This window comes from Cygnus olor, chromosome 26, assembly GCF_009769625.2.
Source record: "Cygnus olor isolate bCygOlo1 chromosome 26, bCygOlo1.pri.v2, whole genome shotgun sequence".
Classification (NCBI taxonomy): Eukaryota; Metazoa; Chordata; class Aves; order Anseriformes; family Anatidae; genus Cygnus; species Cygnus olor.
The window spans coordinates 2,018,244-2,044,904 of NC_049194.1; the positions used below are offsets into that span (position 1 = coordinate 2,018,244).

The 26,661-nt window shown below is 57.9% G+C and overlaps 4 protein-coding genes across 6 annotated transcripts; 2 read left to right on the plus strand and 2 right to left on the minus strand.

Annotated features, from left to right (window-relative positions):
* Window positions 1-4,339: 4,339 nt before the first annotated feature.
* On the minus strand, window positions 4,340-14,320 carry ARRDC2 (arrestin domain containing 2). 2 transcript variants are annotated; one of them, XM_040537795.1, is made up of 8 exons: window positions 13,804-14,320; window positions 8,096-8,162; window positions 7,797-7,944; window positions 7,358-7,460; window positions 6,813-7,069; window positions 6,328-6,487; window positions 5,919-6,070; window positions 4,340-5,815 (listed from the first exon to the last, which is right to left on the minus strand). In XM_040537795.1, the coding sequence occupies exons 1-8, from the start codon at window positions 14,066-14,068 to the stop codon at window positions 5,762-5,764; spliced, it is 1,206 nt and encodes a 401-aa protein (XP_040393729.1). In that variant the 5' UTR covers window positions 14,069-14,320; the 3' UTR covers window positions 4,340-5,761. The 2 variants fall into 2 exon arrangements, with proteins under 2 accessions (XP_040393729.1, XP_040393728.1); XM_040537794.1 differs by lacking the exon at window positions 13,804-14,320 and adding an exon at window positions 8,765-9,101.
* Window positions 14,321-15,619: 1,299 nt separating this feature from the next.
* Window positions 15,620-19,169, minus strand: LOC121060312. The gene is given in 10 exon segments (XM_040538010.1): window positions 15,620-16,002; window positions 16,547-16,632; window positions 17,154-17,355; window positions 17,572-17,690; window positions 18,029-18,085; window positions 18,088-18,143; window positions 18,236-18,280; window positions 18,331-18,341; window positions 18,544-18,786; window positions 18,789-19,169. Coding segments are annotated over 10 exon segments (1,389 nt in total). The 3' UTR covers window positions 15,620-15,813.
* Window positions 19,170-19,204: 35 nt separating this feature from the next.
* PEX11G (peroxisomal biogenesis factor 11 gamma) lies at window positions 19,205-21,308 on the plus strand. 2 transcript variants are annotated; one of them, XM_040537372.1, is made up of 5 exons: window positions 19,205-19,351; window positions 19,420-19,608; window positions 19,695-19,873; window positions 20,008-20,058; window positions 20,182-21,308. In XM_040537372.1, the coding sequence occupies exons 1-5, from the start codon at window positions 19,220-19,222 to the stop codon at window positions 20,405-20,407; spliced, it is 777 nt and encodes a 258-aa protein (XP_040393306.1). In that variant the 5' UTR covers window positions 19,205-19,219; the 3' UTR covers window positions 20,408-21,308. The 2 variants fall into 2 exon arrangements, with proteins under 2 accessions (XP_040393306.1, XP_040393307.1); XM_040537373.1 differs by lacking the exon at window positions 19,695-19,873 and having other exon boundaries at window positions 19,205-19,608.
* Window positions 21,309-22,972: 1,664 nt separating this feature from the next.
* Window positions 22,973-26,661, plus strand: LOC121060026 (ectoderm-neural cortex protein 1-like). The gene is made up of 2 exons (XM_040537371.1): window positions 22,973-25,102; window positions 26,065-26,661. The coding sequence occupies exon 1, from the start codon at window positions 23,306-23,308 to the stop codon at window positions 25,073-25,075; it is 1,770 nt and encodes a 589-aa protein (XP_040393305.1). The 5' UTR covers window positions 22,973-23,305; the 3' UTR covers window positions 25,076-25,102; window positions 26,065-26,661.

Sequence of the window (26,661 nt, forward strand, 5' to 3'; positions counted from 1 at the left end):
CGGCTGGGGCTTTCTGCGCGAGTTGCAAAGCAGCACCTGGGAGTGCCAGCAAACACAGCGCCAGGAGCAAAGTCCCTGCGTGCCACATCCCTGGCACGGGCACACGCAAGGCACGGCCCCGCATCCATCCCCAGCCGGGCCAGCGCCATCCCCGTGTGCGCCCTGTTTGTGTGCCAACACGCCACGTGCCACTGTCAGATGACTCCGGGGGGGTTTTGTTGTTGTTGTTGTTTTTCTGAAGTTGGGTGTTTGCCAGGAAAAGCCAAAATATTTGTCCCCGCGTTCGTCCTGCACAAAGGGCTTGGGGATGCCGTGTGGGGACCAGGGTTGGGTGGGGAACGAGGGGACCTGGGGCAGAGAAGGGGGGGGTCCCTGCTGCCACCCTTCTGCCCCCACTGCACCCCGGCTGCCTGGCTCCAATCCCGCGGCCCCTCGCGCCCCGCTGTTTATCCATAGACATGTTTGTGAGCAGCACCCGGCCGCTTCCTCGCTCCAAAACAATTGGACAAAAGTCAAAAGTCATAAAAATTTTCCATTGTCCGAGGAAGGGAGCAGTAAACAATCAAGGGGCTGGTGAGGACGTCAAGCGAGGGGGTCGGCGGCGGGGTTGTTTTCTACCGAGTGAACAACACGGCAAACCCAGCCCTGGCAGCCACCGCGTGCCTGGGGCTGCCGGGGTGTCCATGCCAGTGAGCCCCGCGATGGCCGCACGTGCCCAATGCTCACAGAGCGGTGGCCAGGGATGGGACACGCAGCACGTGCAACACATCCATAGGGCTGCTCTGGATCTTGTTTTTTGGCAGAAACCAGCCCTCGATTTCTCCAAAGCTTTCCCCTGCCCCGGGGAGCGAGCCCTCAAAAGGCCCCTGAAGGCAGCAGGGGGGCACGGATGGTGCTGGCTTTAAGAATTGCTTTCTGAGGGAACGGAGCCGCCGTGCCGGGGCGCAGCCGGGGTCCTGTGCCATCCCAGCGGCTGCTCCAGGAAGGAGCTGAGATTCCTGTCAAACCGGCAGGGAAAGCCCCGGCGCAGGGCAGGGATGAGCGGGACTTTGCCTGCGGTTTCCGTGGGCGGGAGCGGCTCCTGCAGCACGCGGGCTGACTCAGCGGGCGTAGGGCGGCCGTGCTCCTGCCCCGGCTGTGCGTGGGGTGAGCGCAGGCACGCTGGGGGGCACAGATGCCTCCTGGGGTCCCCGTGCCTCCTCCGCATGAAGGGAATCCCTGCGGTGTAGGGTTGTGCTGTTTGCAGTGTTAGACTGGAGCAAAACCAAAGCAAGGTCTGGTGCTGCTTGGGACCGAGCACGTTCCCAATGTGCCAGCACAGTGTGAGTCCCATAGCTTGGGGACAAGCAGGTCCCCAAGCTCCTGAGCACCCATCGGTGCCGACTCTCTGCTCCCCGGGGTGCGAGCAGTGCGAGCCCAGCATTATCCCAACTGCAAGGATGCTGAATGTGGGCAGCGGGGTGACAACCCCATCCCAGGCAGGGGGACGGAGTGGTTCATCCCCGTCGGAGCAAAATCCAGGCTGCCTTTATCATCGCCGCCATCACCCGACGAGCAGGCGGCCCCCGCGGGACGCAGCCCCCGGCGCAGGGCCGGGCTGCAGCTGGGAGGCGGCGAAGGCAGCGCTTGTTTTCCCGGAGTTGGATGCGTGCCCAAGCCGGGAGGCAGCAGCCGCGCAGCTAATCCCCAGCCCTCGCAAGGCCGCGCCGGCGCCGGCACATTCTGTCCCTGCCAGCGCTGGGGCCGGCCGCGAGCTTCGCGTGTCACCTCCCTGCAGCACGGCCGTGCCGATCCCCCCGGTGCTGACCCTCTGCCGGAGGACAACAGCCTCCAGGCGAGGCTGTGGCTGAGCATCCTCCAGCTGGACCCCCCGGGATGGGCCGCCCATTTTGGGGGGGGGGTCTGGCCGTGGGGATGGGGGAAGCTGGGGGGAAGGAGCAGCACCCCGGTGCGCTGCAGAGAGGGGCTGCAGCGGGACGAGCTGCGCTGTGCTGCTGCCTCCAGGGTTCATTGATGGGCTAACTGCCCTGCATCTGCACCGGGGGGGGTCCTGTGCTCTCCAAGCCCATGAGCTGTGCCGGGGGGTCCCAGCACCCTGCAGGGCTGGGAGCTGCAGCACCCAAGCCCTCCCCAGCACCCATGGGTGGCCCGGCCGCAGCATCCTTTGCTGTGCAGTCAGAAAGGAGTGCGCCCATGGCCACGCATGGATCCTGCTCCCCTCTTGTCCAACACCGTGCCGCCCAGGGCCGAGGGGTCCTGCAAACGTTTGGGGCTGAGGGGAAAAAAGGTAAAAACAGACACCAGCAGCACAGCAGGACCGGCGTCCTGCTGCACCTCGCAAGGACTGGGTTTCGCCGGGTGGTCGGCGAAGCATTTTCCAACGCTCGGGGCCAAGAACTATAAATACTCCCGGCACTGTAATTGCATAACGCGCCTGCTGCCCGCGAGCTGGCCTCTGCTGCGACCGGCACCGGGGCTGCCCCTGCTCTGCAGCCCCCTTGGCCCTGACAAACCCAACCGGAGAGGCCCCGGGCTGCTTGAGATGGACTTTGGAGCCGGGGAAGACAAACAGAGCAGGGCTGGAGAGCAGCAGCAGCGGGGGCAAGGGTTGTGAAAGCCCTGCCCAGGGGTCTGTGCCTTGCCCCAGCGCCACATATCCCGACGGGGTATTTTTAGCCCCTCGGGGACTGGAGAGCGCGGCGCTTTGCTGGCAGCAGCCCCAAGCGGCCCGGCCCCCCCTTGGCTGTGTTACTGTCCAGCCATGCCATGGCTTTACAAGAAACCCTGGAGGCATTTGCAAGAATTAGTGCTGGAAAGATCCCTCCCACGTGGGGGCTGGGAGCGGTGCCCACCAGCATTGGGTTTCCCAGCCCGACACATCCCCACGGCTGCCCCCGCAGCCTTCCCATAAGGGCGCAGCAGGCAGGATGCGACCGCGGTTCTCGGCAGCCCTTCCTTCCCCCTCCATTGGAATAAAAATCCCCTTGTGCAGCCAGGGCAGATAATCGGGGTCTGGTCAGCAGCTCTGGGGTTCTGCCCCAGGGAGTGCTCATCCCTGCTGCCAGCAGGGAGGCGTTTGCTGGTGTAGAATGGCTCCCTTGTGCCGTGCCGTGGCATGGCAGAGCGTGGCTGCGTGCCGGCCCCGGGTGGGCAGATCACAGGGTTTTCCCTTCAGAGGCTTCTCTGTGTTCAGGAGGGTGCAGCGCTGTGGTTTGTGCCCACTTTGATCCCACCAACGTGCCCCGGCACGGCTCAACCGCGGGGACGCGCAGCATCGGCCGCCTCTGCGCCGAATCGGGGCGCGCGTCTCCACGAAGGGGGATGCGAACACATTCACTGCGAGGCGGCTTAATCCTCTTCCGAGGAAGATTACTCAGAGCAGCCGGGGATGCCAAATAAAATCAGATCCGAATAAAGGTTGCGTGAGCACAGCGCTCTCGCAGGCGAACAGTGCTTGAGCGGGCGCGAGGTCCCCACGTGGACACGTTATCGCCCCAGCCTGCTGCGGGAACACGTGCTCCAGCACGGCCGCCGCAGGGATCAGCTCAGAAAAACAAAAAAACAAAGCAACAACAAAAAAGGGGAAAATTGCAGTCTGGTGGCAATATTTTTAAACCGCACAGCTGGTGGAAGACATAACTGACCCGAGCCCTGTTTTGCATGCTGTAAATCTGCTGTGCTCAGCAGAGATGTGGAGCACAGAAATGCCAGGACAAACACAAAAAAATGAGCTTGGTGCAAAGGGAGCAGGTGAAGGAGCCGCTCGCAGCCCTTGTGGGAGCTGGCACATCCCAGCTGGAGCCGAGCGAGCCCCACGGGATGGAGGACAAACACAGCCCCCCCCAAGAGAAATAGCAGCGAACACAAAAACACAACGGGACACTCGCGGCACTAAGGCGGTGGTGGAAGAGGGACGAGGCTGCGTGGAGGCACGGAGCAGAGCATGGCTCCGTGACACTTCACCCTTCTCCCCCTGGGTCTCAGCAGACCGCCAGGACCTGGCTTTGCTGCCTGGCCTCGGGCTGTGCTGCACCAACACCGACCACAAGAGCCGGGGAGCGTTTCAGCACCAGCCCTGGGGCTGGGACAGGCTGCGAGCCCCTAACCGGTGCCGGAGGGCAGCGCTGACCGCCTGACCCAGTTAATACCGGTAGTCCAGTTAATACCGGTAGTGGGGTGGATCTGGGCACCCGCAGGGCGATGTGGTGAGGGTCAGAGCACTCCCACTTGTCTGCACCATCCCCCAGCTGCCACGGGAGCCAGGGAAGCACCGGCAGAGTGGGTCCAGCAGGAACAGCACAACAGAAAAACATCCACCATGTAAGAGCCAAGCAACAGCTGGGTGTAAAGAATTTATTTCAAACAAAAATCCCCCAACTAAAGTTGTACAAAAAGAACAATATCAGAGACAAGAGTGGTCATTATAAAAGTGTTCACAGATACAAAAAGTCCTCTGAGCAATCCCCAGTGAGCCGAGCACGGTCCCAGCACAGAGGATGACACACGCCCGGCTTTAGTTCTGCATGGGAAGCGAGCGGCCCCATGGGCGCTCGTCAGGATTGTCTCAGAGAGGGAATGCAAAGGTCCCCAGCCCCCAAACCCTGCCCAGGTTATGCCAGAGGGTGTGGGGTCAGCCCCAGCAGGCACACTGCAGCACCCGGCTCGTCGGCTCCCCCACCAGCAGCACTCACCCTGGGAGCACAAACTGCTGCTGTGCCTTCCTCACCGTGCCGGGGCTGCCGGCCCCTCTGCGGGCACAGGATCAGGCCCCTCCTGAGGAGGTCTCCTGGCCCTGGAGGGCTCATTTCAGCTCCACATCTCCCATCAGTGTTTGTGGCTGCTGCCAGCCTCGGAGCAGACTTCTTTCTGGTTTCCTTGGCCACCACGGAGCCCAGCAAGACCACCCCCCGTGGTGGCACCACAGGCGAGGGGCTGGTTTTCAGCCCCAGCCTGGGGGGGAGGTAGCAGCACATGGTGCACGTTTGAGGCCAGCATGCAGGAACCGGCTTTCACATTCTTGGTAAATGGCACCAAAATGTCACCGCACATCTCTGCTGCTTTGGAAACAAATTCATCCCCCCAGTCCTCTGCCCTGACAATAATCCATGGAAGTCTTTACATTTTTGGCCAGGCTGTTAAGGCAGCTCAAACCATTCGCCCTGCAGGCATCACCAGGCTTGTGGCAACATTTCTCAGCAGCGGACAAAGGCCCTGCTTCATCTGGCCAGAAAAAGGCCTGTTACTTTCTTAGGATGCTGCAGTCCTGGTGAGCTACTGCAGGAGAAGGGCTGCACCCGCACCACCACGGGAAGAACTCAGCACAAGATTATAAAATATTCTCTAGTAATCCTGAAAAATACCTCCAAGCTCCTGTTTTCCGTGACAGGAGTTGCCAGAGCACAGCCACAGCCGACAAGGTGAGAGCAACCTTGGCTCGTGCCAAATGTCCCGTCCGAACCCCAAAATGCTGGGGTGGTGATTAACCCTCCACATCCCGCCTAACTGCTCACACCGCAGGGTCTCACGTGCTCTCCTACCACACACGAGTCCACACCACCAGCCAGCCCTGCAGCTCGGTGTCAGCCCGTGGGACGGTCACGGCAGGAGCACGGAGGGCAGCGATCACAGACGGGGTCTCAGCGCTGCAGCTCTGGTCGCTCAGCCACCGCTCGGGCGCCGTTCCCAGACCGAAGGGCTGCGAGGGTGCAAGCTTTCAACCCGATGGGTTGTCACGCTGTCAGCCACATCCGAGGCACTTCTCTCAGCAGGTCATGCAGCGTGGACGGATATTGTCTGACGGTGGGTTTGGATCAATCTGCAAAGCCAAATTTAGAGTCAAGAACCCTGGCAGCAGTCACATCCCTCCCATCTCCCTCCAGCCCCCAAGCCCAGGTCCGCAGAGCTGGGGGATTTGTTACCTCCGAATACAGCGGAGGTGGTCGGAAGCGAAACTCCTGGATGTAGGCGAAGAAGGGCCCTTCCAGGACACCGCCAAGTTCGCTGCGGCACGGCGGAGCCAGGCTCTGCTCAGCCTCTGGGCTGGACACGACTGACGAGTATTCAGGGGGAGCTGAAGAGAGGAAAAAAAGAAAAAAGGCATCAGGGACTAGAACATGCAGGTAAAATGGCTTCAGATTCACTATCTCCCAAACCCTCCCAGTTCTTGGTAAATGGCATCAGTTCAGAGGGAACCCACAATTGAAAAATTAAGTAAAAAATGCAAAAGCTAGTCCTGGAGCAAGGGGCAAGGCTGAGAACTTGCTCTGCCCCTCTCTATCCCAGGCAGAGGGTTTGCAGCACCCAGGCAGATCCCAGGGAGACGCTCACCCTCTGGCTGCTCCGGGATGGTGCTCAGCCAGTCCAGGTTGATGCTGTACTGGCTGCTGACGCTGGACGTGCGGCTCCCGAATGGATGCAGCGGGATTGTTCCGATGACAAGCGGCAGTTCGAGGAGCAGCTTGGACGTCCCAGGAATATCCACACAAACCTGCAGAGACAGGAGACAAGAGGGAAACTTAGCTGTTGGTGTTTTCCCAATCCAGAGGGGCGGACCTTTCTTCCCCAGATCGCCAGCTCAAGCTGGCCAGAAGGGAATTCTTGTGGTGGGACGCAAAGGGAGATCTCCAGAACAAGCCCTCATCCCCTGCATGCAGTGGGGAGGTGCACGGGAGGAACCCGAGACCTCACACAAATCACCAGCCCCAAAATGCTCTGCAGCAGCCCAAAGTGGGCACGATGAGCACGACTCTGGTGAGACGGGGAGCACAACCAAGAGCTGAACCTTCTACACTGGTCCCCACCAGGTCCCTCACCTTCAGGGAATATTCCACTTGGATGATGCGGCACTGGAGGATGGACGGCCCCACCGGTGGGATCTTCAGCGCCCGCCCGTGCCACACTTCCCGCTTCCCTGCTGCGATGGAGTCACCAACAATGCTGGTCACCACCGACTTCTTCTGCTTCTTGGCGCCCCGAGCAATGAAGGTCTGAGTCTGGATGATGGCCGCCTTGGGCACCACCGCCCGGCTCGTGCAGTTGTCGATCTCAGCAAAGATAGGGATGACCTCACCTGCCAAAAGAGACGTGCGTGTTGGAGGAGGGGAGACGGAGCCCAGTCCTGCCCGAGGAATTCCTGCACAGGATCACCAAGGGCTCGTCCTGCTGTCTGGCACAAGGCTTCGTCTAGAAGGAGCGCGTCCTGAGGAGGCCGCTCGCATCAGGTGCGCACCCTAATGGCCTCTGATTTTGTGCCAGCAGGCGAGAGCCCAGCTCGCGGTGACCCCAAATCCTCTCCCACCAAGGTTTACCCCAGGGCCTGCAGAAGTTCAAGGGCACCAGGTCAAGGTGGGGTGCTCACCTGGGGTGTAGCCTTTTCGGTCTATCTTGGCAGTCACAGAAACCTGACCACGATTGCAGTACCAGGCACGAGCAAGTTTCTCCTTAGCACCTGCCTGCGGAGCCTGGAAAAAAGGGACATATTTAAGCTATTTAGAAAGAAACGATGAAAGACAAAGCGAACACCTCCCTGGTGCTGACAACCTGCTGGGGAGCATCAACAAGTTCCTAGGAATCTTATGCAAGATGCTTTCGCAATGCATTTAAGTTCCCAAAAAACAAGAGGCACAGATGACCTCCGTGCTCCTCGGGGCCCAGCCCAGGCAGTGCTGGAGGGCACAAGTCACGGGGGACAAACATTCCCTCTGGACATCAGGCCCGTGACATGTTTGACAAGCTCACTTTAGGCACTGGCCACATTTTAGATGCTGCAGCCCCCAGGCGGAGCAGGGGGAGCTCACCAGAAGCGCAGGCGTGTTGATGTCGATGGGTTCGATCACAGTGAACTCCTTCTTCACCTTCTTCACCGTCGACCAGGGTCTGTGCAGTTTGGCTTTCACCCAGTAGCGCACGCTGCCGTGCTTTCCCTCGAAGGAGGTAGCCAGGGTCCTGTGTAGTGTACAAGCAGTGAGCAATTCAGGAGGGCTCTGCTGAAAGGTTTGGCTCCAAGGTGCCCTGTCCACCCTCCCCAGGACCTGTGTCATGCACCGAGCAGCTCCTCTTCCCCTTTACATTAAGGCAACAAAAAACACGAACTTACTCCGGGAGCTGGAAAGTGAAGGGGAACTCGTGCCTTCCTGCCTGCAGGACGGTGACTTCACCATTGTCTGTGGGCAAAACAGATTGAAGACGATTATCTCACATCTGCAGGACTTCCTCCCTGAGCAAATCGGTGGCGGAGCAGTACAGGCAGGGAAGGAGCAGCACGACAGTGCTGGACTATTTCTGCCGGGGTTAAACTGCAGCAGCAGCAGCAACAACAACACAGCTGTGACCCGCGGCCAGGCACCTCCCACGGGCACCGGGCTCTGCTCTCCGCACGCCCCTGTGCGTGCAGTGCCTTGGGGAGCCGGGGGCTGCCCGGGTGGGCTCTGCTTCACCCTGTGGCTGCCCAGCACCGCAGCTTGGTCACTTGGAGCTAAGGAGGGTGACCGAGCACCCTGTGCCCTGCAGGGCTGCACCCACCGTGCTCGGTGGGGCCGGCTGGGACCCCTGGGGCTGCAGAGCCTGCAGCTCCCCGAGGTTGCTTCTCCAGAAGGGATGGGATTAGAGAAGGGGGGGGACACCGGGCAGGGTGCCCCCAGCTCCCCAAGAGCCGGGCCGCAACCCTAACCATAATCCTAACCCTAACCACAACCCTAACCCTAACCCTGGAGCCCCCAGCCCCAACTCCCCCCCCCGCAGCTCGCCCCCCGGCTCCCCGCGGTACCTGGCGGGGCCAGCAGCGTGTCTCGGTGGCTGAGGAACTCCACCTGGTCGCTGTAACTCTGCGTGTAGGCGGTGCTGGAGCCGGCGCTGCGGGACTCGGTCCAGTGGACGCGGGCGGCGCCGACCGCCCGCAGCCGGAGCGCCCCGAGCCTCGCCGCCGCCGCCAGCTCCAGCAGCACCCGGCCGGCCACCGCCTGCCCGGGGCTGAAAGCGGCCGGAGCCCCCCGCTCCGCACCCTCCAGCACGATCGCGAAGCGTTTGAGGCGGTCGAAAAGCATGGCGAGATGGCGGCTCCGGCTCCCGGCCCCGCCGCCCCGGCCCCGCTTTTTAAGTGCCCGGCGCGCCCGGGGGCGGCCCCGACGGGGCGGGACGGGGCGGCCCCGGAGGGTGCTGCAAAACAAGGAGGAGGCGGCGGGGGGCGGCCCCCCCCCCCCCCCCCCCCCCCCCGGCAGGATGGGGCTCCCCAGGGCTCGGCACCTCGGAGGTTGCGGTGCTGAGGTGGCCGAGGGGTGGCGGGGCTTCGGCTGGTGGCGGGGATGGGGCGGGGATGGGGTAGGATGGGGTGGGGATGGGGCAGGATGGGTTGGGGATAGGGCAGAATGGGGTGGGATGGGGCAGGATGAGGAAGAGAGAGAGCAGGATGAAGCAGGGATGGGGTAGGGATGGGGCGGGATGAAGCAGGGATGGGGTAGGGTGGGGTGGGATGGGGCGGGATGGGGCAGGATGGGTTGGGGATGGGGCAGGATGGGGAAGGGATAGGGCAGGATGAAGCAAAGACGGGGCTGGGATGGGTTGGGGAGGGGGCAGGATGGGTTAGGGATGAGGCAGGGATGGGGCAGGGACAGGGCAGGATGAAGCAGGGATGGGGCAAGATGGGGCAGGATGGGTTCAGGATAGGGCAGGATGAGGAAAGGATAGAGCAGGATGAAGCAGGGATGGAGCAGGATGGGTTGGGGATGGGGCAGGATGGGGCAGGATGAGGAAGGGATAGTGCAGGATGAAGCAGGGACGGGGCAGGATGCGGTGAGGACGGGGCCGGGGGCTGAGCCGCCAGCCCCGCAGGGACCACGCAGAAGACACGTGTGTAAGAGCGGCGTTTGCCCCCCGTACATCAGCCCCTCTCTGCTGCGGTGCTGCTGTCCCCGCGTGAGGAAGGCTTCTGGCTCCCACCACGGCCATGTCCCTGACCCCGCACACCCCAGACTCTGCGTTCTCAGGCTCGCAGCCAGCGGCTGTGACCGGGGGATTTCTCACCCCGCTCGATAAGCACGCCTCGGAGCGGCAGCGCCTTTCCGTCCCGTTCCCGCAGGCGGGAGCCGAGCGCCGCGCCGCACACAGATACACGCACGTCTTTCCCAAGAGCCATTCCCAGGGGTCAGAACAGGCTGCAACTGGATCTCGGCTCCTCGCACGGCAGGGCCGGGCCAACTGGCGGTGAAGGGAAAGCTGGTCTGGGACATCGCTTTGCTTATTTCTAAGAAATGAAGTACTGGCTCCCATTCAGCTTGTGCAATTACACAGTGAGCAATGCATCTTCCCCGCGCCTTTTAACCAGGGAAGCGCTGGTTCTCTACCAGCTCGTGCTGGGGTTTGTGTGGTGCTGCTCCAAAACCCAGCGACAAATTATACCTGCGTGGGCAGCGCAGGGGTCTCGCTCCGTCATCAGCATCTGCTGCTGCTGGTGCTCGGTAGGGGTAAAAGCACAAAGCTGTTGGTTCTTAGCACGGACACCACCATTAGCAGCACGCAGAGATGTTGTAAAAGGGGGGAGTGAGGCAGAAAGTGGCCCATGCCCCCTCCAAAAGGGTTAATGCAGCCTTAGAAGCTTCCACTTTAAACATGATTGTCACATTTGCGAAGCAGCAGAGCTCTCCACCCCGGGCACGGGCTGGGGATAAGACAAAACAGGCAGGCATTAAAATGTTACTCAGCATTTGGCTGCAAAAGCCTTGAGGATTTTAGAGTTGCTCCCAGCCGTGTTGGGCAAGTCCTGCTGTGCTGAACTGGGTTGATCTCAGCCCCTGAAAATGAGCTGGGCTGGAGCCTCGCAACGCTTTAGCTGCCTCCAAAGGCAGACTGGAATTGTCTGCCCCCCCCGCGAGGGCAGGGGACCGCATTTTGTTTTACGTACGTGACCGTTTGCTGTCACGAGCAAATATGAATCATAGCAAACACTGCAAGGGGAGCCCGACAGCAACGGGAAAGAAGGAAGGAAGGCACGTCACGGCAGGAGTTAAGCGGTGACGGCAGCCCTGGGAAGGCGCCCGGTGTCCCCGCCTCGATGCACGGTGGCACTGGAGGTCGTGTGGGCCCCAGGGGGGGGGGTCTTGGAGCTGCGGTGGGGCTGAGACAGCTCCGTCCTGTGCTTTGCACATCCCCGCTGCAGCCCGTCAGCGCGCAGCCCCCAGCCCGTGACTCAGCCGTCGCCCACGGGATGCGAATCTCTGCAAACCTCCCTCCCGTGCCGCATGTGCCGCCGCTCGCCTCCGCCGCACGCGAGGCTGCGAAGCCCCGCTCCGACCTGCCCGGGACCCACGGCACCGGGGGTTGGGGTGGTGGTGGTGGGGTCTCTCCTCTCCCCAAGGACCTCCGGCTGCGGGGCCCAGGGCCACAACCGGCTCCCAGGGCTTTCCGTGCCCACAGCCGGCTAAAAGCCGGCCGGGCTCCACGCAGGAGCCATCTCCAACTCATCAGCCCCACCTAGAGTCTGGCCAGGCTGAAACCAGCCCCAGCAGGAGCTGACAGCAGCTCCCAAGGAGCTTCTCCTTCCCCTGCTCGCCCTGGGGACCCAGCTGCTGCTCGCCGATGGCCCTGGAGCCATGCAAGGCTCTGCCAAGCAGCCGGGGTGCAGCAGGCAGGACGAGGCAGCAGCTCTACCTGAGCCGATGCGCAGGACCTTGCACAAGCGGCACGCTCCCAGCGTGAGGAACAAGCCCCGTCCCTGCTGGATTCACGAGCGTTGCGTGCGTGCCAAGACCAAGGTGGCCGCCCCGCCGCTGAACGGGAGCCTGGCGTGCTCTTAGCCCATGTGCCTTACCTCTCCTGAGGCCTCCCTAAATAACGGGGCTCCTAGAGGCTGGCCTCACGCTGGGGCAGGAGCCTGCACCCCTGGGCAGTGCTGTGGGACCCTCGGGCGGACAGGATCAGTGCACAGAAAGCACCGGTGTTTCCCAGGCCCCTCTCACATCACCTCACGAAGAAGCAGCCGGGGCCTTGGCTTTGCCCATTAAACCCCTATCTTTTCCTCTCTTCCCGTCCCCTGTTTACACAATATACATTCAATGGCCCTGAAACGCAGTCCGAACATCCTCCTTCCACCCTTTCTCACGTCTCGAAGCACAGCACCCCCGTGCCAGCCCTCACCACCCCGCTAGGAAACTGCAGATAAAGTCACAGCTGAGTGGAGAGCAGAGCGGAGGGCGCTTATCTCCGCCTGGCTTCCCTCCTCTGCACTGCCTTGTTACCATGACAAAACCTGCATTTTTTAAACACCACGCAGACACAGTTGATCTCATCGAGAAGCAACAAGGGAGCAGTCACCGGGCCTGCCGATGATGGCACGTTTTCACCAGCCTCTCGCTAGCCAACCTCAGGAACGTCCTCACGCTGCCACCGGTGACCGGGAACAGAGCAGGAACCCAGCGGGATCCACGGGAAGGGATTTTGGCCGCAGAGCAGCCAAAAAGCCTCCTTAAAGCACTCCTGTGATCACAGGCCCGTGACCCTCTCACAAAGGAGAGAAGGAATCACTGTGTGGACACAGACGATAAAATCACAGCCCGCAAGTTCTGGCGAGGCTCCCTGCTCCCCACGGAGCCCACTTAAACTCTCCCCACGCAGTAGGCGAGGGCCAGAAGCCATTAGCTCTGAGCTACAGGACTGCAGGGTGCTGGCAAGGCCAAGCAGCTCCTGTAATTCCTCCAGCCCTTGGCTAAGCGCCCTCCTCCAGCCGGCTCCGGGGGCTTGTATAATACACAGTCCTAGCAGCAGAATGCAAACGTGCTCGCGGCAGCTCGTGGCTTCTCTACAGACATTCACTGCAGGGATAATGGGGAATAAAACTCACCCTATACCCTTACAGCTAATGCAGCCACCATCCAAACAGTGTGATGACCACTCAGGATCTTCTCCACTGGAGTTCAGGGCGCGGGCTTCTCCCACATCCTTAAGTGTCATCAGGCCGCTTAACACACTTGCAGCTGCCAAGGGGCCATCCTTAGGCACAGCACAGACGAGCCGCTGCCAAAAAGACAAACTCTGGAGTAATGCAGGTGTTTGGAGCAGGTGGCAAGGTACAGTCGTCCAGAAAAAGAGAATATGGCCCTACAGTGCAGTCTAGGGACAAAAACACCTCCAGAGCAGCAGCTGCCATCACTCCTGCAAGCTCTACGTTTGCCAGCTGGGCCCTTGGCCGCCAGCACAACCACATGCCCTCAGTACGTAGTATTAGGCACCCTAATACACCAAGCAGGACAGGCAATAAAATGGCATCGGAAAGGGGAGGAAGCACAGAGCCACGGCTGTAACAATATCATTGTGGGGGAGGATAAAAGACAAGCACTTTCATAAGGCAGAGTTAACGAGCGGATGGACAGCTGCGATGTCCCGTATCCCTTGGCTCTGGATCATTTCATCCCAACTAGGCAAATAATTCAGGTGGCTTGTCCTCATGCAGTAGATCCAAGCAACATGCCAGCTGGGCATGTGGTTCCAGCATCAGAAAACTGGAAACAAATATTTACTGAACTACTAAGTGCTCTTTCCACGCTTGTGAACAGACACTTCTATTTGCACTTCCCTGTGCAAACAGAACAAAAGCCACAACCCTTTCGTGCTCACCAGCCCCGAGTTTGCAGGCGACCTCCCAGAAACCAGCAGCAAAGAAACCCTTGGCAGAGGCCGAGAGGGATGCTGCTGCTTGCAGGTGGCACCAACCTTCACAAGAAGGGTGGAGACCTGCCCAGAAGGGGTGCCTGCATCCCATGGAGGTATCAACCCAACACCCTGTAGCACACAGCCACCCCTGAGCCCCAGCCTTACCGGGGATGAGCTGGCAGCGGCGGTACAGGAAGGTCTGGAAGGCTGTGTAATCGTGGTAGACGGTGTTGAGCCCCACGCTGTGGCTCTCCAGCCAGTGCACGAAAGCGCGCCCGCGAGCGCACACCTCCAGCGCCCGTAGCCGCAGCGCACCGCGCAGCTCCAGCCGCACGCGGCCGTGCAGCAGCTCCCCGCTGCCGTAGGCACCCCACGTTCTCCCGTCCTCCAGCTCCACCGCCAAGCTCCGCACGCGCCTGAGGGGCTGCATCGCTGCTGCCCCTGACTATCCGGGCAGCTCTGGGAGGCAGGCTGGTCCCCACTTTGGGCAAGCGGGACAGGCACCTGTGCGGCCCTCCAGGGAAGGGAAGAAAGAGCAAAGGCTGCCCCGAAATCCTTATTTATCCCTGCCCCTAAGCGGCCCAGCCCTCCAGGCCTAGCTCTCCCAGGGTTGGACTGAGACCCCGTTACATGGTGACACTTTAGTGCTGACCCCGTGTGTGAGGCTGGTGCAGCGCCGAGGAGGGGGCCGCGGAGGCGAGTGGCACGTTTTTAAGCCGAAGGAGAAATAACGTCACGTTGTCTTATCTCTGAGTCACAGGCGCTGTTGATGTGCCACTGGTACGTGCTGGTGGCTCCGTCCGCAGGGAGCTGTCACGCACCGCCAGCCGCGCTGGCAGGTTTCATGTCACTGGGGGAAGCATAGGAAGGCTGTTTGGCCTTCCCAAATTCAGGCATTCCTGAAGCATTTCTGGAAGTGGACGGAGAGGGGTTTAGAAAGCCAAGACCCTTATCCCAAAAGTCAGCTTTGCTTTCTGTGTCTGAAATCGCATCAAATGTGAAAAAAGAAGTAAACAACCTCAGGGTCCTCCCAGCAGCAGCTCCCCAGCCAGCTGGTACCCCCAAAAGGCTGATGTTCACCATTTAACAACCCCAGTGACCCACAGCTGTTCCCGCAGTAGTGCAACAGGTGGCAATGCCACCTCAGGGTCACATAAAAGCTATGGGGCAGACCCGTAGTGTATGCAAGTCCCTGTTACTACACCAGGTGATGCAATCTAGGCGTTTGAATCGAGGTGTTTGCAACATACCAGTGTAAGACACCGATGTGAGGTGCCTGTGGGAATTTGCAAGGCTTGAGTGTGCAGCTTCTTTGAAGTACGTGTGGAGCACAGAACGTCCCTTTCCCAAGAGATGCAGAGTCAAATCCCAAGAGGAAAGCACAAGGGGTTTGTGGGCCCAGCCCCTGCTTACGTACAGAACGCAGCGATTGGAAATGATTTAGTAACGCCTGCTCAAATGCTTTGGTGTTGGTTTGCAGCACACATGAATCAAGTCTGTCCGCATCAGAAGGCCAAGAAGAGCTTGTGAAGTGGCAGCTGTGACAAGGCACCAGCTGACCCTGCTCACTTGGCCTCCCAGGGGAGGGAGCTGACCGCCCCACACGGATCCCGCTTCAAAATATCTACAGCCCAAACAGAGTTAGTGCAAGCTCAGCATTCAGGAAATCCACGTGAGCTATCAACTCAACAAAAATACAGTGCTCGTCGCTAGGAAAACAGCCCACTCATCATAAGCTGGGGAGGGCTACCTCTCTGTCCTACTGTTCACTGGCCTTTGGTTTCAGGCCTTGACACCAAAATCTAAACAGATGACAAGGGAAGATTCCAGCCCACATACAGCCCTGACAGTGCCTCTCACTTTGCCTCTGATCTCTTGCCCTTCCTCTGAGCTTCCCCTACCCCACCTGCTCCCTCCTGCCCCAGCACCCGCCTGGAGGCACTCTGTGGGTCTTGCAACCCACAGAAATGTGTCACCCATGTCTTTGGGCTGATCCCCAGCTGTTTATTCTTGTTGTCACAACACCTTGTGTCCTCATTCAGCTCTTGAAATAAATGTTACCTGTAATAACACACAGATGGGCCGAAAGCAGGGCACCAGAAGAGCTAGGTAAAACAACACAGAGGCAGTCGATGGCGCAGGAAGTCCTGGGCAGTCAGTGAGAAAGGGGGAACGTCACGGTGCAAAGACCACCTTCCTCCAGGGGCAGTATCCTTTCAGGGTCCCCAGTGGGATGCGGCTCACTTGGGAGTCTCCCGTTTGGATTTCTGCTGGGCCTCTGGACTTAGGTGTGAACGCATCCTTCTGCTCTGTGCTGAAGAGGTCCTGCGCCCTCCAGGGTAGCACCAAGGGCGAGCATTTCATCTGAGGAGACACAAGGGCTTTCAGCGTGGGGTCACAGAGCTGGGGAAGAGGCAGGTGGTAACGTGGAACCTGGCAGCCCCTACATCTGAGCCCCATAGTGGCTGCCCAGAGGGTTGTCCCCCTGAGCAGCCGAAGCCTGTGCCTTCCTGCATCCTCTCTCTATGGCAATTGCTCAGTCGTCTCTGGTGGTGGTGCAGAGGCATTACCCTGACTGGACACCTCTGGACATGTTAATTTATGCCTGAGATTTTCCTCTTCTGATCCTCTGGGAGGACCAAAATCACCTTCCCCCTCCCTCGGCTTAGGTCTTAGTCACCTGTCCCTCCCCTCCCTTCAAAGATTTTCTCAGCTACAACTCTGCTCCCCACAGCGCGTTTTCTAAAGACTGGATACAGACAGGGTTTGATGCATGACTGTCCCACTTTAAATGGCTCAAGAGCACACATCAAATCTGATGATGTTAATGGGGCGGCTACAGCTTCCCTTTGTATAATCCTGCTTCCCTAACCTGCCCGTGGTAAACACAAGCCTATTAATGCTGTACCTGCTGTAGCATGTCTTCAGAGAGTCGCTGTTTCTGCTGTCGGTGTGGGACCAGCATGGCCTGCGTGGCTGTGACAGGACTTTCATCTGCTCACAGATTGAAGTAAAAAGAAAATTCAAGCCAGTAAATTAGGAGGCAACATCAGAAAAGCTTTGCAGTTTGACTTGCAGTCGCAGATCTGCATGCATTTCCACTAACGAGAGGCAAAGACAGGCTTTGCAGTCAGCGCTTCGAAGAAAACCTTTGGCAAGCACACAATTGCAGTCAGACAGTTCTCAGAGTGAGGAGGTAAATGAAGAAATTCACATGGAAGATACAGGAATATCATTCCATGTAGTAGTTATGTGGCCAATGAAAACAGCAATTGCCACTGTGATCTGTTCCACATCTAGTAAAACAAATGGATTAAAAACAGATACATGGTGTGAAGGGGCCTCTCTCAGCTGCAGAACCACTGGTTCATGTCCCAGAAATCACTCATGTCACCATCTGAATATGCTAACAATTGCTGTATGATAACAGTGAATGACTACGGCTGGCACAGGCATCAAGGTGATGGGTAAGCAAGACATCCAGCACCACGACAGTCTGAGCAACTTAGTCTTACTGTGGTAGTTGAAGGGGATGTGGCTGTGACGTTGATTCTTGCTGTCTCCTGTCACCCTCTGGGTCTGGCGTGGTGGCTGATAGTCTGACTGCTGCGTTGTGCTGAAGTAACAGGAGCCTGAACGGTCATCTCCTAAGGAGATGCTGCTTTGACGTTTCTGCAGTAGCAAGTCAGGCTTCGGTGAGAAGTTCCACCTGCCAGTCTAGAGAACACAAGAGCTGGCTTTAACAGAAATAGGCTGTAGCTGGGAAAGGTGCCCTGTTTCACATTACATCCCCATGCAGCCCAGAGTCTAGCATTGCCACCCAGTGTGGAAAGGGGAGAAGAGACAATATTGGCTTAAGGAGGTGCCAGAAGAGCGTGCATTAAAAAGGAGAGATTCTCCACCAGAGAATCACCTGCAGAGCTGGGAACAGACCTCTGGGTAGAAGACCTGCGTCGTAGTCATTCCCGCTAGCGCACGATTTCTCTCAGGGTCTTCGTCGCCTCTGGGGATGGATGAGGCATTTTTGTTTGGACAAGCAATAGCTACAGGCTCTGGCAAAGGCAAGAGTGAAAGATGTCAGAGAACTCCAGCCTCTGAACAATTATAGCTACAGCAGTTTCTCCACATGCAATAGAGCACAGGAATAAATGCAGGTGTTTAACCTGCAAGGGAAGTAGGGTGAGAATGAAACTGAACCTCACTGTGAGGATACTGGCACTGAGTACACAAAAATGATAAAATATTAAAAAAAAATTGTATACATACAATATCCATGTATTGTATCTTTTTGTAATTATATCATTAAGAACAAGTGATAAAACCCACTGTTCATCTGGTTATAAACATCAGCAGTGGTCTGTGCATTGTCTGTGTCACAGACTTACCCTACCTAGATCGTGTACTGGGAAGAGCTCTGATGTTGACGTGGAAAATCTGGTGCAACCACCCCTAGCTGCAGGTTTGTGTGGTGGATCTGGAAGACAGCACGCTCCTTGTTGTAGATCCTGCAAGATATCAGATATGAGCTGCTTAAATAGCAATGTTCATCAGAAGGAGCAGCTCCTGGAGATGCCGGACAGGCTATCCTGCTGAATACCTGTGCTTCCTCTTGTCTGGAACAGTGAACATTGATTTCGTACTCCTGAATCAATTTAGTACAGTTAAACAGCAAAGCAATGAACACCAGATTGCAACAAGGTGAACTGCAAGATTGCAGAACACGGATGTGGTGCATCAGAAGTGATGCAGGTTTGGCGTGAGAACTACAACATCTGAGGCTACAGCGAGCAAAGATGTTCTCTGCTGGAAAAGCTTGGCTGGTGAGTGGCTCTAGTTAGCACAAATAAACTTGTTTTATAAGCATCAGGTTGATTTATTCAGCTATGAAATCAGAAAGTAAAATACCCAAATCATGGTAACAGCTTTAATTGTTTGCAGCATGACTCTGAGGCATGCCACCAAAAATCCCCGCAGCCCTTTAGACTGTGAGGACAACTCACCCCTGTACACATGACGTGCCCTGGCAACAGGCTGGATCTCGTGTGCTGAATATGAGAAGGTGTAGACGGATGGAGGGAGCCTTATTTTCTCTCTGTCTCCACAAAGAACGTTATCGCTCCACTCCTGGGCTTTGGGAAGAGCAGCTCTCTGGGGGGGGGGGCATCAGGACAGGGGTAGCTCTCCCTTGTTGCTGAGATGAGGACCCGGATGCGGGGGTCCGCGTGCATCCGGATGCACAATGCTGGGGTCACAATGGGGGCGACCAGCTCCAGGGGCCACTCTGGAAAGGCCAGGAGCATCTCACAGCAGAGCTCCCTGCCCGCAGCCAGCCTCTGGTTCAGCACATCCCCGCTGCGGGGCTGCGCGGCCGGCGCCGGCCTGTGAACCCCCCAGAAAGGGGGGAACGGAACGTGAGAAAACGGCCGACAGGCCTCCTCGGGGACTCCGCGGCCAGCCCCCAGCTGCAGGCGGGATCCCTGCAGGATGGAAACACCCGGGCTGGGGGCTGAGGGAGGGCACGAGGCCGCCATCCCCACACGAAGGCCTCGACGGAGCCCCGCAGCCGCTAGGCCTCGTCACCATGGCGACGGCCCCGCTCCGCCATGTTCCCGGCCTGCCCCGCGCGCCCCGACCAGGAAGCGTTGCCATGGCGGCGGGGGGGCTCCGCGGCCTGGTCGCAGCCCTCGAGTCCTACCGCGGCCGGGACCGGGCGGTGAGTGGCGGGGGGCGGCCGGGCAAGGCCCGATCCCGGCTGTTCCTCACCGGGCTTTGCCTCCGCAGGTCCGCGCGCTCTGCTATGGCTGCCAGCTGGCTGGCGGGGCGCTGGGAGGACGGCGGAGCCCCGCAGCTGGGCTGCCCGGGAGCCTCCTGGCCGTGTCGGCGCAGCTCAGCCACTGCCGCACCGTCCTGCGGCTCTTCGACGACCTCGCCATGCTCAGCTACAGCCGCGGCTACGGGCTGGGGCCCGAGGTGAGCGCAGGGCGGCGGTGGGAATACTGGGAGCAGCCCCGGGGTGGAGCGCAGGTGTGAAGGCGTGCCCGCCGTGCTCCCCGCAGGACGAGGACGTGCTGGTGCGCGGGCTCTCGGTGCTCTGCAACGTGGCCGACCAGCTGTACTACCCCTGCGAGCACGTCGCCTGGGCAGCCGACGCCGGCATCATCCACGCCAGCTCTAGCAAGTGGTGGGATGCGAGCACCAGGCTCTGGGGCTTCTCCCTGCTCCTGGGTGTCCTGCGGTAAGGCCGGCTGGGGAGCGGGCTGAAACGAAGGCGCCTCTCCGCTGAGATGCTCACGGATGAAGTTAACACTAAAGTAAAGTTCTCCCCTTCGATGCTACAGGGGAAATAACTTTAAATCCGGTTGTTTTCAGATCCTTGAGAATTTTGTTCCAGTTAAGAAAGAAGCTGAGGCAGCAGAAGGGGTAGGATTTCTTTTCCTGGCTCTGTGTCTGTTTCAACCCAGATATTTTTATTCTCATTTGCGAGCCATCAATAATTATTATTACGCTGTGAGCTGTTACTAATACTGTTCTTGCTTTCAACAGTACATCTTCACCGCAGGATCACAAGAAAATGAAAGCCCAAGTGAAGAGCGAAGTTCTGAGCATCGTCAGTAACATGGCAGATCTCGCCAATGCCATCCACTGGCTGCCACCAGGATTTCTTTGGGCTGGGCGGTTTCCGCCGTGGCTAGTAGGACTCCTGGGGACCATCTCTTCCCTGATTGGTATCTACCAGGCATCTAGAGAGGGCAATTCTGGAGCTGTTTGAGCCATATTAAGCCTCTGGAACCCAGTTTTTACATGGTAAAAATGCATTTATTGGGGCAGGGTGTTTTTAACTTTCCTGGCTATCGATGATTGTAATTCTGTGCATCCTGTAATTGAGACTGTAATCGAGATCCCTTTTACAGAGAGGATCACTTATTTTATTACTCTTCATCAGAGAAATCTGAAATCAGGTTAGTCATCTGAAAATTGACAAGTCTCATAGGATTGATGACATAGAGGAAAAAAGTTGTACTCGCTTCCATCCTTCCTTCCTGTACTTCAAAAGACAAATGCAATCCTCCGGTCTTTGCTCATTTAAAAGAGTACAAAGTCAGTGTTTGGTGGAGAAATGGCCACGGTTCTTTTACTCAAAACTTCCAAGGGATGGATTCTGGAAGTTCAAGCTCCAGGCTCAGCACTTGGTGCCTCATCTGAGCCAGGGAGGGGACCTTCATCACAGAAGCTTCTCTGTCAGATATTTTGGTGCTTGAGTCCAGAGCAGATACCCCAAGCACAAAGAGGAGCAGGTGGCAGAGGGATGCGGGCTGTTTAGTTTATGACAGTTGTGTTTCTGTAGAGGTGATACGGGAAAGAAACAGCAACTGTAAGCAACGCCTTACTAAGCTTTCCTCCAGCCTCTATTACTCATTTATGGAGAAATACTGTGAATTGAGACTTCTCGGTTAAACCAGAACATGCAAAAAAAAAGTGCAGAGGCTTCAGCTGTGCCTTTGTGGAAGGCCACCGGGTGGAGCTCTTCCACCGAGCTCTGCAAGAGCCAACGGACTTTTTAAAAAAAAGAAACAAATTAATCACTTTTGAAAGGACCGGTCAAACCAATGCAAGAATGAGTTTTACAGTCATATTTCTAAGCAGTGCCAATAATAAATGAGATGAATGCTTCAAAAGTGGCCTTGAGTCATCATTACTTCTGATAACTAGACAAATGTTATTTATCTGGCTGTAGAAAGCCCCAAACTGTTTCTAGGCAACAAAACACGTTTGTTCTGTGTTAGCTGCAGCACCCCCAAGGGCAGGCAGAGACCATCTGTCACCCGCCTTTCTTCTAGCGGAATAATTCAAAGCACCTGACTACTTTAGCTTTTCACATAGCTGCATCTTTTGAAAACAGTTCTGCCTAGTCCAGGCAGTGTTTGTGCTCCATGCCGCTCAGTTCCACACAGACCACCTTTCCAGGACGTTCAGCTTTTCTTTTTTTTCGGCATGGACACGGGAAACTCTCTCCTACCAGTGTTCAAAGAGCATAGCAAGGCCTTGATACTCTTTATCCTTTGCCCTGTCCTTGCTGCCCTGCTTGGTTGTTTATCTGGACCTTCACCCTGCTAAGTGACAGCTCTGCCACAGATGATGTCTTCGCTCAGAAGTTGGTGGCAGATTTGCAGGTGTCTACTTGCAGTACAACTCGGCTTGCTGGCAGCTATTATCTGGAAAAGGCTCTTCTTTCTGTAATCACACTGCAGGTCTTGCCTCGAAATGGGTGGAGCATCTGGGTACGGCTGCTGACAGACAGCTGTAGCTGTTGCCCAGTCCCGTCCTCGGATGTCACCAGCTGTGACATTGCAGTTTTTTTTAAATATGTCAGATCCTATACGCGTGTTTGAAACCTAGTAAAACCACTCCTTCAGGACATGCTGTGCTGCTTAGCATGGGACAAGGTGTAGTTACAGTCATTTAAAAAACAAAACAAATGTGCCTATGCAAACCGCCTCTGATGCAGAAGTAGTAAAAACAAATCATGCTTTTAATGTAGCGAAAGGATGCTATAAACTGGTTTATGTGCACTTGCGTTATGCACTTCACATTGTCACGGAGCTTTAAGCTGCGGACATTAAAGCTCAGGAGGTTCTCAGGTACGGGGCTGTCTGAACCTAGCACTGTCCTGTTGAACCGTTTTGCACCCAAATGACCCATAGTGTTCAAGCAGCTATTGGTGGCGGCTGCTGGCTGCTGACTCCGTGGCAGCACTTGCTGCAGCTGACTTTATCTTTTTTGCACAAGATCTTACGGGGGCAGAATTGGTCCTCCCGGGAACCTGCCGCTGCTCTTCGCCGTTACGGCCCTCAGCTCTACTCAGCTCTCGCTTTGCCCCACGCAGGAAACATTTGCTGAGCAGGGATGGTTTGTTCCGGCCGTGACCTCACTTTGTCAGCAAGCCGCGATGCGAGAGGCCATGAGCAGATAGCGCGGGTTGTGCAGCGGTTGCTGATAACGGCTCAGAATCGTGGCTCCTGCTTTATGGCCCCTTTATGGCAGGGCGACAACGAACAAAGCTGCAACCGCGCTTTATGGGTGGCAGATCTGGCGTGCCGCTCCCCTCCCCGGGGCTGCTGGAGGCCTGCTGCGGAAGGGAGGGGTGCTCCTGCCCCAAGGGTGCGGGTGCGGGGGTGGGGGGCAGCGCTGCCCGGCGCCGCCCCGCATAGGAGGGCGATGGGAGGGAAAGGGTTAACGCGCGGCGCATGCGCACGCCCGGCCCCGGGTTCTCATTCACAAAGAACGAGCCGCGGGCGCCGCGGGCGGTGATTGGCTGGCCCGCCGCGGGGGGCGGGGCTTGCGGCGGGGCGGCCACGCGGCGGCTGCGGGGCGCGGCGGCAGAGCGGGGCAGCGGGCGCGGCGGGCGGAGGCGGCCCGGGGCTGAGCCCGGTAAGGAGCGGCACCGGGGGGAGCAGCGGCACCGGGGGGAGCACCGGGACCGCCCATCGCCACCCGTTCGGGACGCGGCAGGCCCCGTGCCCCGTCCCGTTTGGGTCCCCGGCCGCCGGGCACCGCGCTGCCCCCGCCCCACCGCAGGGCTCGTCCTGCCCGGAGCTGTTCGAGCCTCGCCGCTGACCGCCCCCCCCCCCCCGCCCCCGGTTATCCCTCGCGGAGCAGCCTCCCCACCATGTCCGTGAGCAGCCACGAGAACCGGAAATCCCGCTCGAGCTCCGGCTCCATGAACATCCAGCTCTTCCACAAGCCGGGCCACGCCGACAGCCTCCTCACCCACCTGAACCTGCTCCGCAAGCGGCACCTCTTCACCGACGTGGTGCTGCGCGCCGGGAACCAGGCCTTCCACTGCCACCGCGCCGTGCTGGCCTCCTGCAGCCGCTACTTCGACGCGATGTTCAGCGGGGGCCTGAAGGAGAGCAGAGACGCCGAAGTCAACTTCCACGACTCCCTCCATCCCGAGGTGCTGGAGCTGCTGCTGGACTACGCCTACTCGGCCCGCGTGCTGATCAACGAGGAGAACGCCGAGTCCTTGCTGGAGGCTGGGGACATGTTGCAGTTCCAGGATATTCGGGATGCTTCGGCCGACTTCCTGGAGAAGAACCTCTACCCGGGGAACTGCCTGAACATGCTGCTGCTGTCCGACGCCCACTGCTGCGAGCGGCTGCTGGAGCTGTCCTGGAGGATGGCGTTGGCCAACTTCACCTCGCTCTGCAAGACCGAAGACTTCCTCCGCCTGCCCAAAGACAAGCTGCTGGAGCTGGTGGAGAGCGAAGAGCTGGAGGTAGAGGACGAGACCCTGGTGTACGAAGCTGTTATAGGCTGGATCCGGTACGATTTGCCCCGACGCCACGAAGTTCTGCCGGAGCTGCTGCGCTCCGTCCGCCTGGCCCTTCTCCCCGAGTCCTACCTGCGGAAGCAGGTGGCCTGCGAGAAGCTGGTGACCAGCCACAAGCTGGGGGAGGAGATCGTGGCCGACGCGGTACGATGCAAAATGAAGATCCTGCAGAACGATGGCCTTGTGACGGGGTGCTGTGCCCGGCCCCGCAAGGTCAGCCAGGCCCTGCTGCTGCTCGGTGGCCAGACCTTCATGTGCGACAAGATTTACATGCTGGATCGTAAAACTCGTGAGATCATTCCCCGTGCTGACATCCCAAGCCCTCGCAAGGAGTGCAGTGCCTGCGCCATCGGGTGCAAGGTGTACATCACGGGTGGCAAAGGCTCCGAGAACGGAGCCTCCAAGGATGTCTGGGTTTATGACACCCTCCATGACGAGTGGGCGAAAGCTGCACCCATGCTGGTGGCGCGGTTTGGCCACGGCTCTGCTGAGCTGGACAACTGTCTGTACGTGGTGGGGGGTCACACAGCAGGGAGCGGCGCCTTCCCGGCCTCTCCCTCCGTCTCTCTCAAGCAAGTCGAACACTACGACCCCCAGCTGGACAAATGGTCCTTGGTGGCCCCTCTCCGAGAAGGCGTAAGCAACGCCGCCGTGGTGGGGGCCAAGATGAAGCTGTTTGTTTTCGGTGGCACCAGCGCAAACCAGGAGAAGCTGCCCAAGGTGCAGTGCTTTGACCCCTGCCAGAACCGCTGGACTGTGCCTGCCAGCTGCCCCCAGCCCTGGCGGTACACGGCTGCGGCGGTGGTGGGCAGCCACATCATCGTGATCGGGGGGGACACGGAGTTCTCTGCCAGCTCCGCTTACCGCTTCCACAGTGACACCTACCAGTGGTCCAAGTTTGGGGACGTGACCGCTAAGCGCATCAGCTGCCGTGCTGTTACATCGGGTAACAGACTGTACGTGGTGGGGGGCTACTGTGGGGCTCAGCGCTGCAAGACGCTGGACTGTTACGACCCGTCATCCGACACCTGGAGCAGCGTCACGACAGTGCCTTACTCCCTGATCCCCACCGCCTTCGTCAGCACCTGGAAGTACCTCTCTGCCTGAGCTGCGGTGCTGCGAAGAATCTGGAAGGTAAATGGTTGTGTGTCAACGGAGAGCTGCTCCTTCACTTTGTGCTGCGTGAGGGTTGGACTCTGAAGGGCAGATGCGCTGTGATCCTGGCTGGAGTTGTCCTAGAGAACAGCGTTGTGCAGGCAGCGGCTCCAGAAGTGTGCTTCTAGGCTGGTAGTTTGAGATCTCAAACCCTGCCAGAGAGAGCATCTTTCTAGACGCTCAAATGCCGTGGGGAGAAGATTAGTATAAATAACAAGACGCTTAACCTGGCGTCCTAGTCCTTCCACTGAGTCCTGGCCTATGCAAAGATTTTGGGGAATGCTATCTGCGAGCAGGATTGGGTGTCCCTGGTACAAAAAGCTCGTCGAGCCGATCACTGTGTTAACACGCGGGCTGGCGGGGGGAGCTCGGGCAGACGGTGTGGTGCCACGAGGGGCTGGCTGCTGCTTTTAGCACAGCTTCCTCCTCCTGGTGCCACAGTTAATCTGCTAGTGGCACCCAAATGTCTTGTGGGACACGAGGGCTATGAGCTGGTGCCAGAACAAGATTATAGCTCGGATTTAGTCCCAGGGTGGTTGGTAATTGCATCTGTAAGACAAGCCCTGTCTACATATAAACATAGGCTTTCTGCACTTCTAATTACTCTCTGGTGTCCCCTTCAAGCCATTTCTTTCCTGCTACGCAGCAATTAACTTTTTAAAAGTTTGCAACTGGAATTAAACCTTCCTAGACACTTTTGGCAGAAAAGATGCCAGTGAATCACAGATCCCCGCTTTTTTTTTTTCCCCTTGCAAGAGATCTGCTAACCAAACAAACTTGTTTAATAAGATAATCTGTAACACCTATAGAAAATTCTTGGCTGCGGAGGGGAAGAAGCAGTAGTCATTCCACAATAGCAGATTTCTCTGTTGGTTTTGAGCCCTGGGGAGCATTCTTGGGTTTAGTGCGCACGTCTCATAATGCTCTCTTCTGCACTACAGGCTTCACATCTGATTTTGCCAGTTGTACCTCACCAAGGACCCAGACAGAAGACATGGGCAGTAGGAGTGCCTCCCTGCTACCCAGCAAGTCTGAACTGTCCTGGATGCCAGCCCTTGTACAGATCTCATTAGCAGCAGCAGGGCTCAAGGCAATGCGGCTTTGGCTCTGAACCACTTCTGTAAATCCCCTTCATTCAGAACAGGGAGGGGACAAGCATAGAGGGGCCCCTGTGGACTGGCAGCTTGCGCTGTCCCTTGAGACGGCACGAGGTTTCCAAGTTTTCTGCTCACTCATGCGATGATTTCAGACCGGGAGCCAGAGGATTGTTTTCTACTTCTTTCTTTTAATATTTTAAGTGATATTTTTACTGGAAGGGACAAAGGAAGCTCTTAAGTAACTGGCAGCAGGCTCTGGACTGTACTGCTGTCTGATAGCTGTGACTTGGAATGCAGTCAGCACCAGAGGCAGTTGCCTGAAATGTCTTAACACGTGACAGTACTTTGCCCATGGGCTGGTTCTGTACTCTTTTTTATACAGCAGTTGTGTGTGTTTATTACTTAGACTGGACCTCCTTCAATAAATCTGAATAAAATCCA

Coding starts and splice junctions, on each gene's coding strand:
- ARRDC2 (XM_040537794.1), bottom strand. CDS start 9,041: ATGCTTTTCGACCGCCTCAAACGCTTCGCGATCGTGCTGGAGGGTGCG. Junction 7,945..8,095: donor TTCACTTTCCAGCTCCCGGA/GTAAGTTCGTGT, acceptor TACACTACACAG/GACCCTGGCTACCTCCTTCG. Junction 5,816..5,918: donor CACCTCCGCTGTATTCGGAG/GTAACAAATCCC, acceptor TTGGCTTTGCAG/ATTGATCCAAACCCACCGTC.
- PEX11G (XM_040537372.1), top strand. CDS start 19,220: ATGGCGACGGCCCCGCTCCGCCATGTTCCCGGCCTGCCCCGCGCGCCC. Junction 19,352..19,419: donor ACCGCGGCCGGGACCGGGCG/GTGAGTGGCGGG, acceptor TTGCCTCCGCAG/GTCCGCGCGCTCTGCTATGG. Junction 20,059..20,181: donor AAGCTGAGGCAGCAGAAGGG/GTAGGATTTCTT, acceptor TGCTTTCAACAG/TACATCTTCACCGCAGGATC.
- LOC121060026 (XM_040537371.1), top strand. CDS start 23,306: ATGTCCGTGAGCAGCCACGAGAACCGGAAATCCCGCTCGAGCTCCGGC.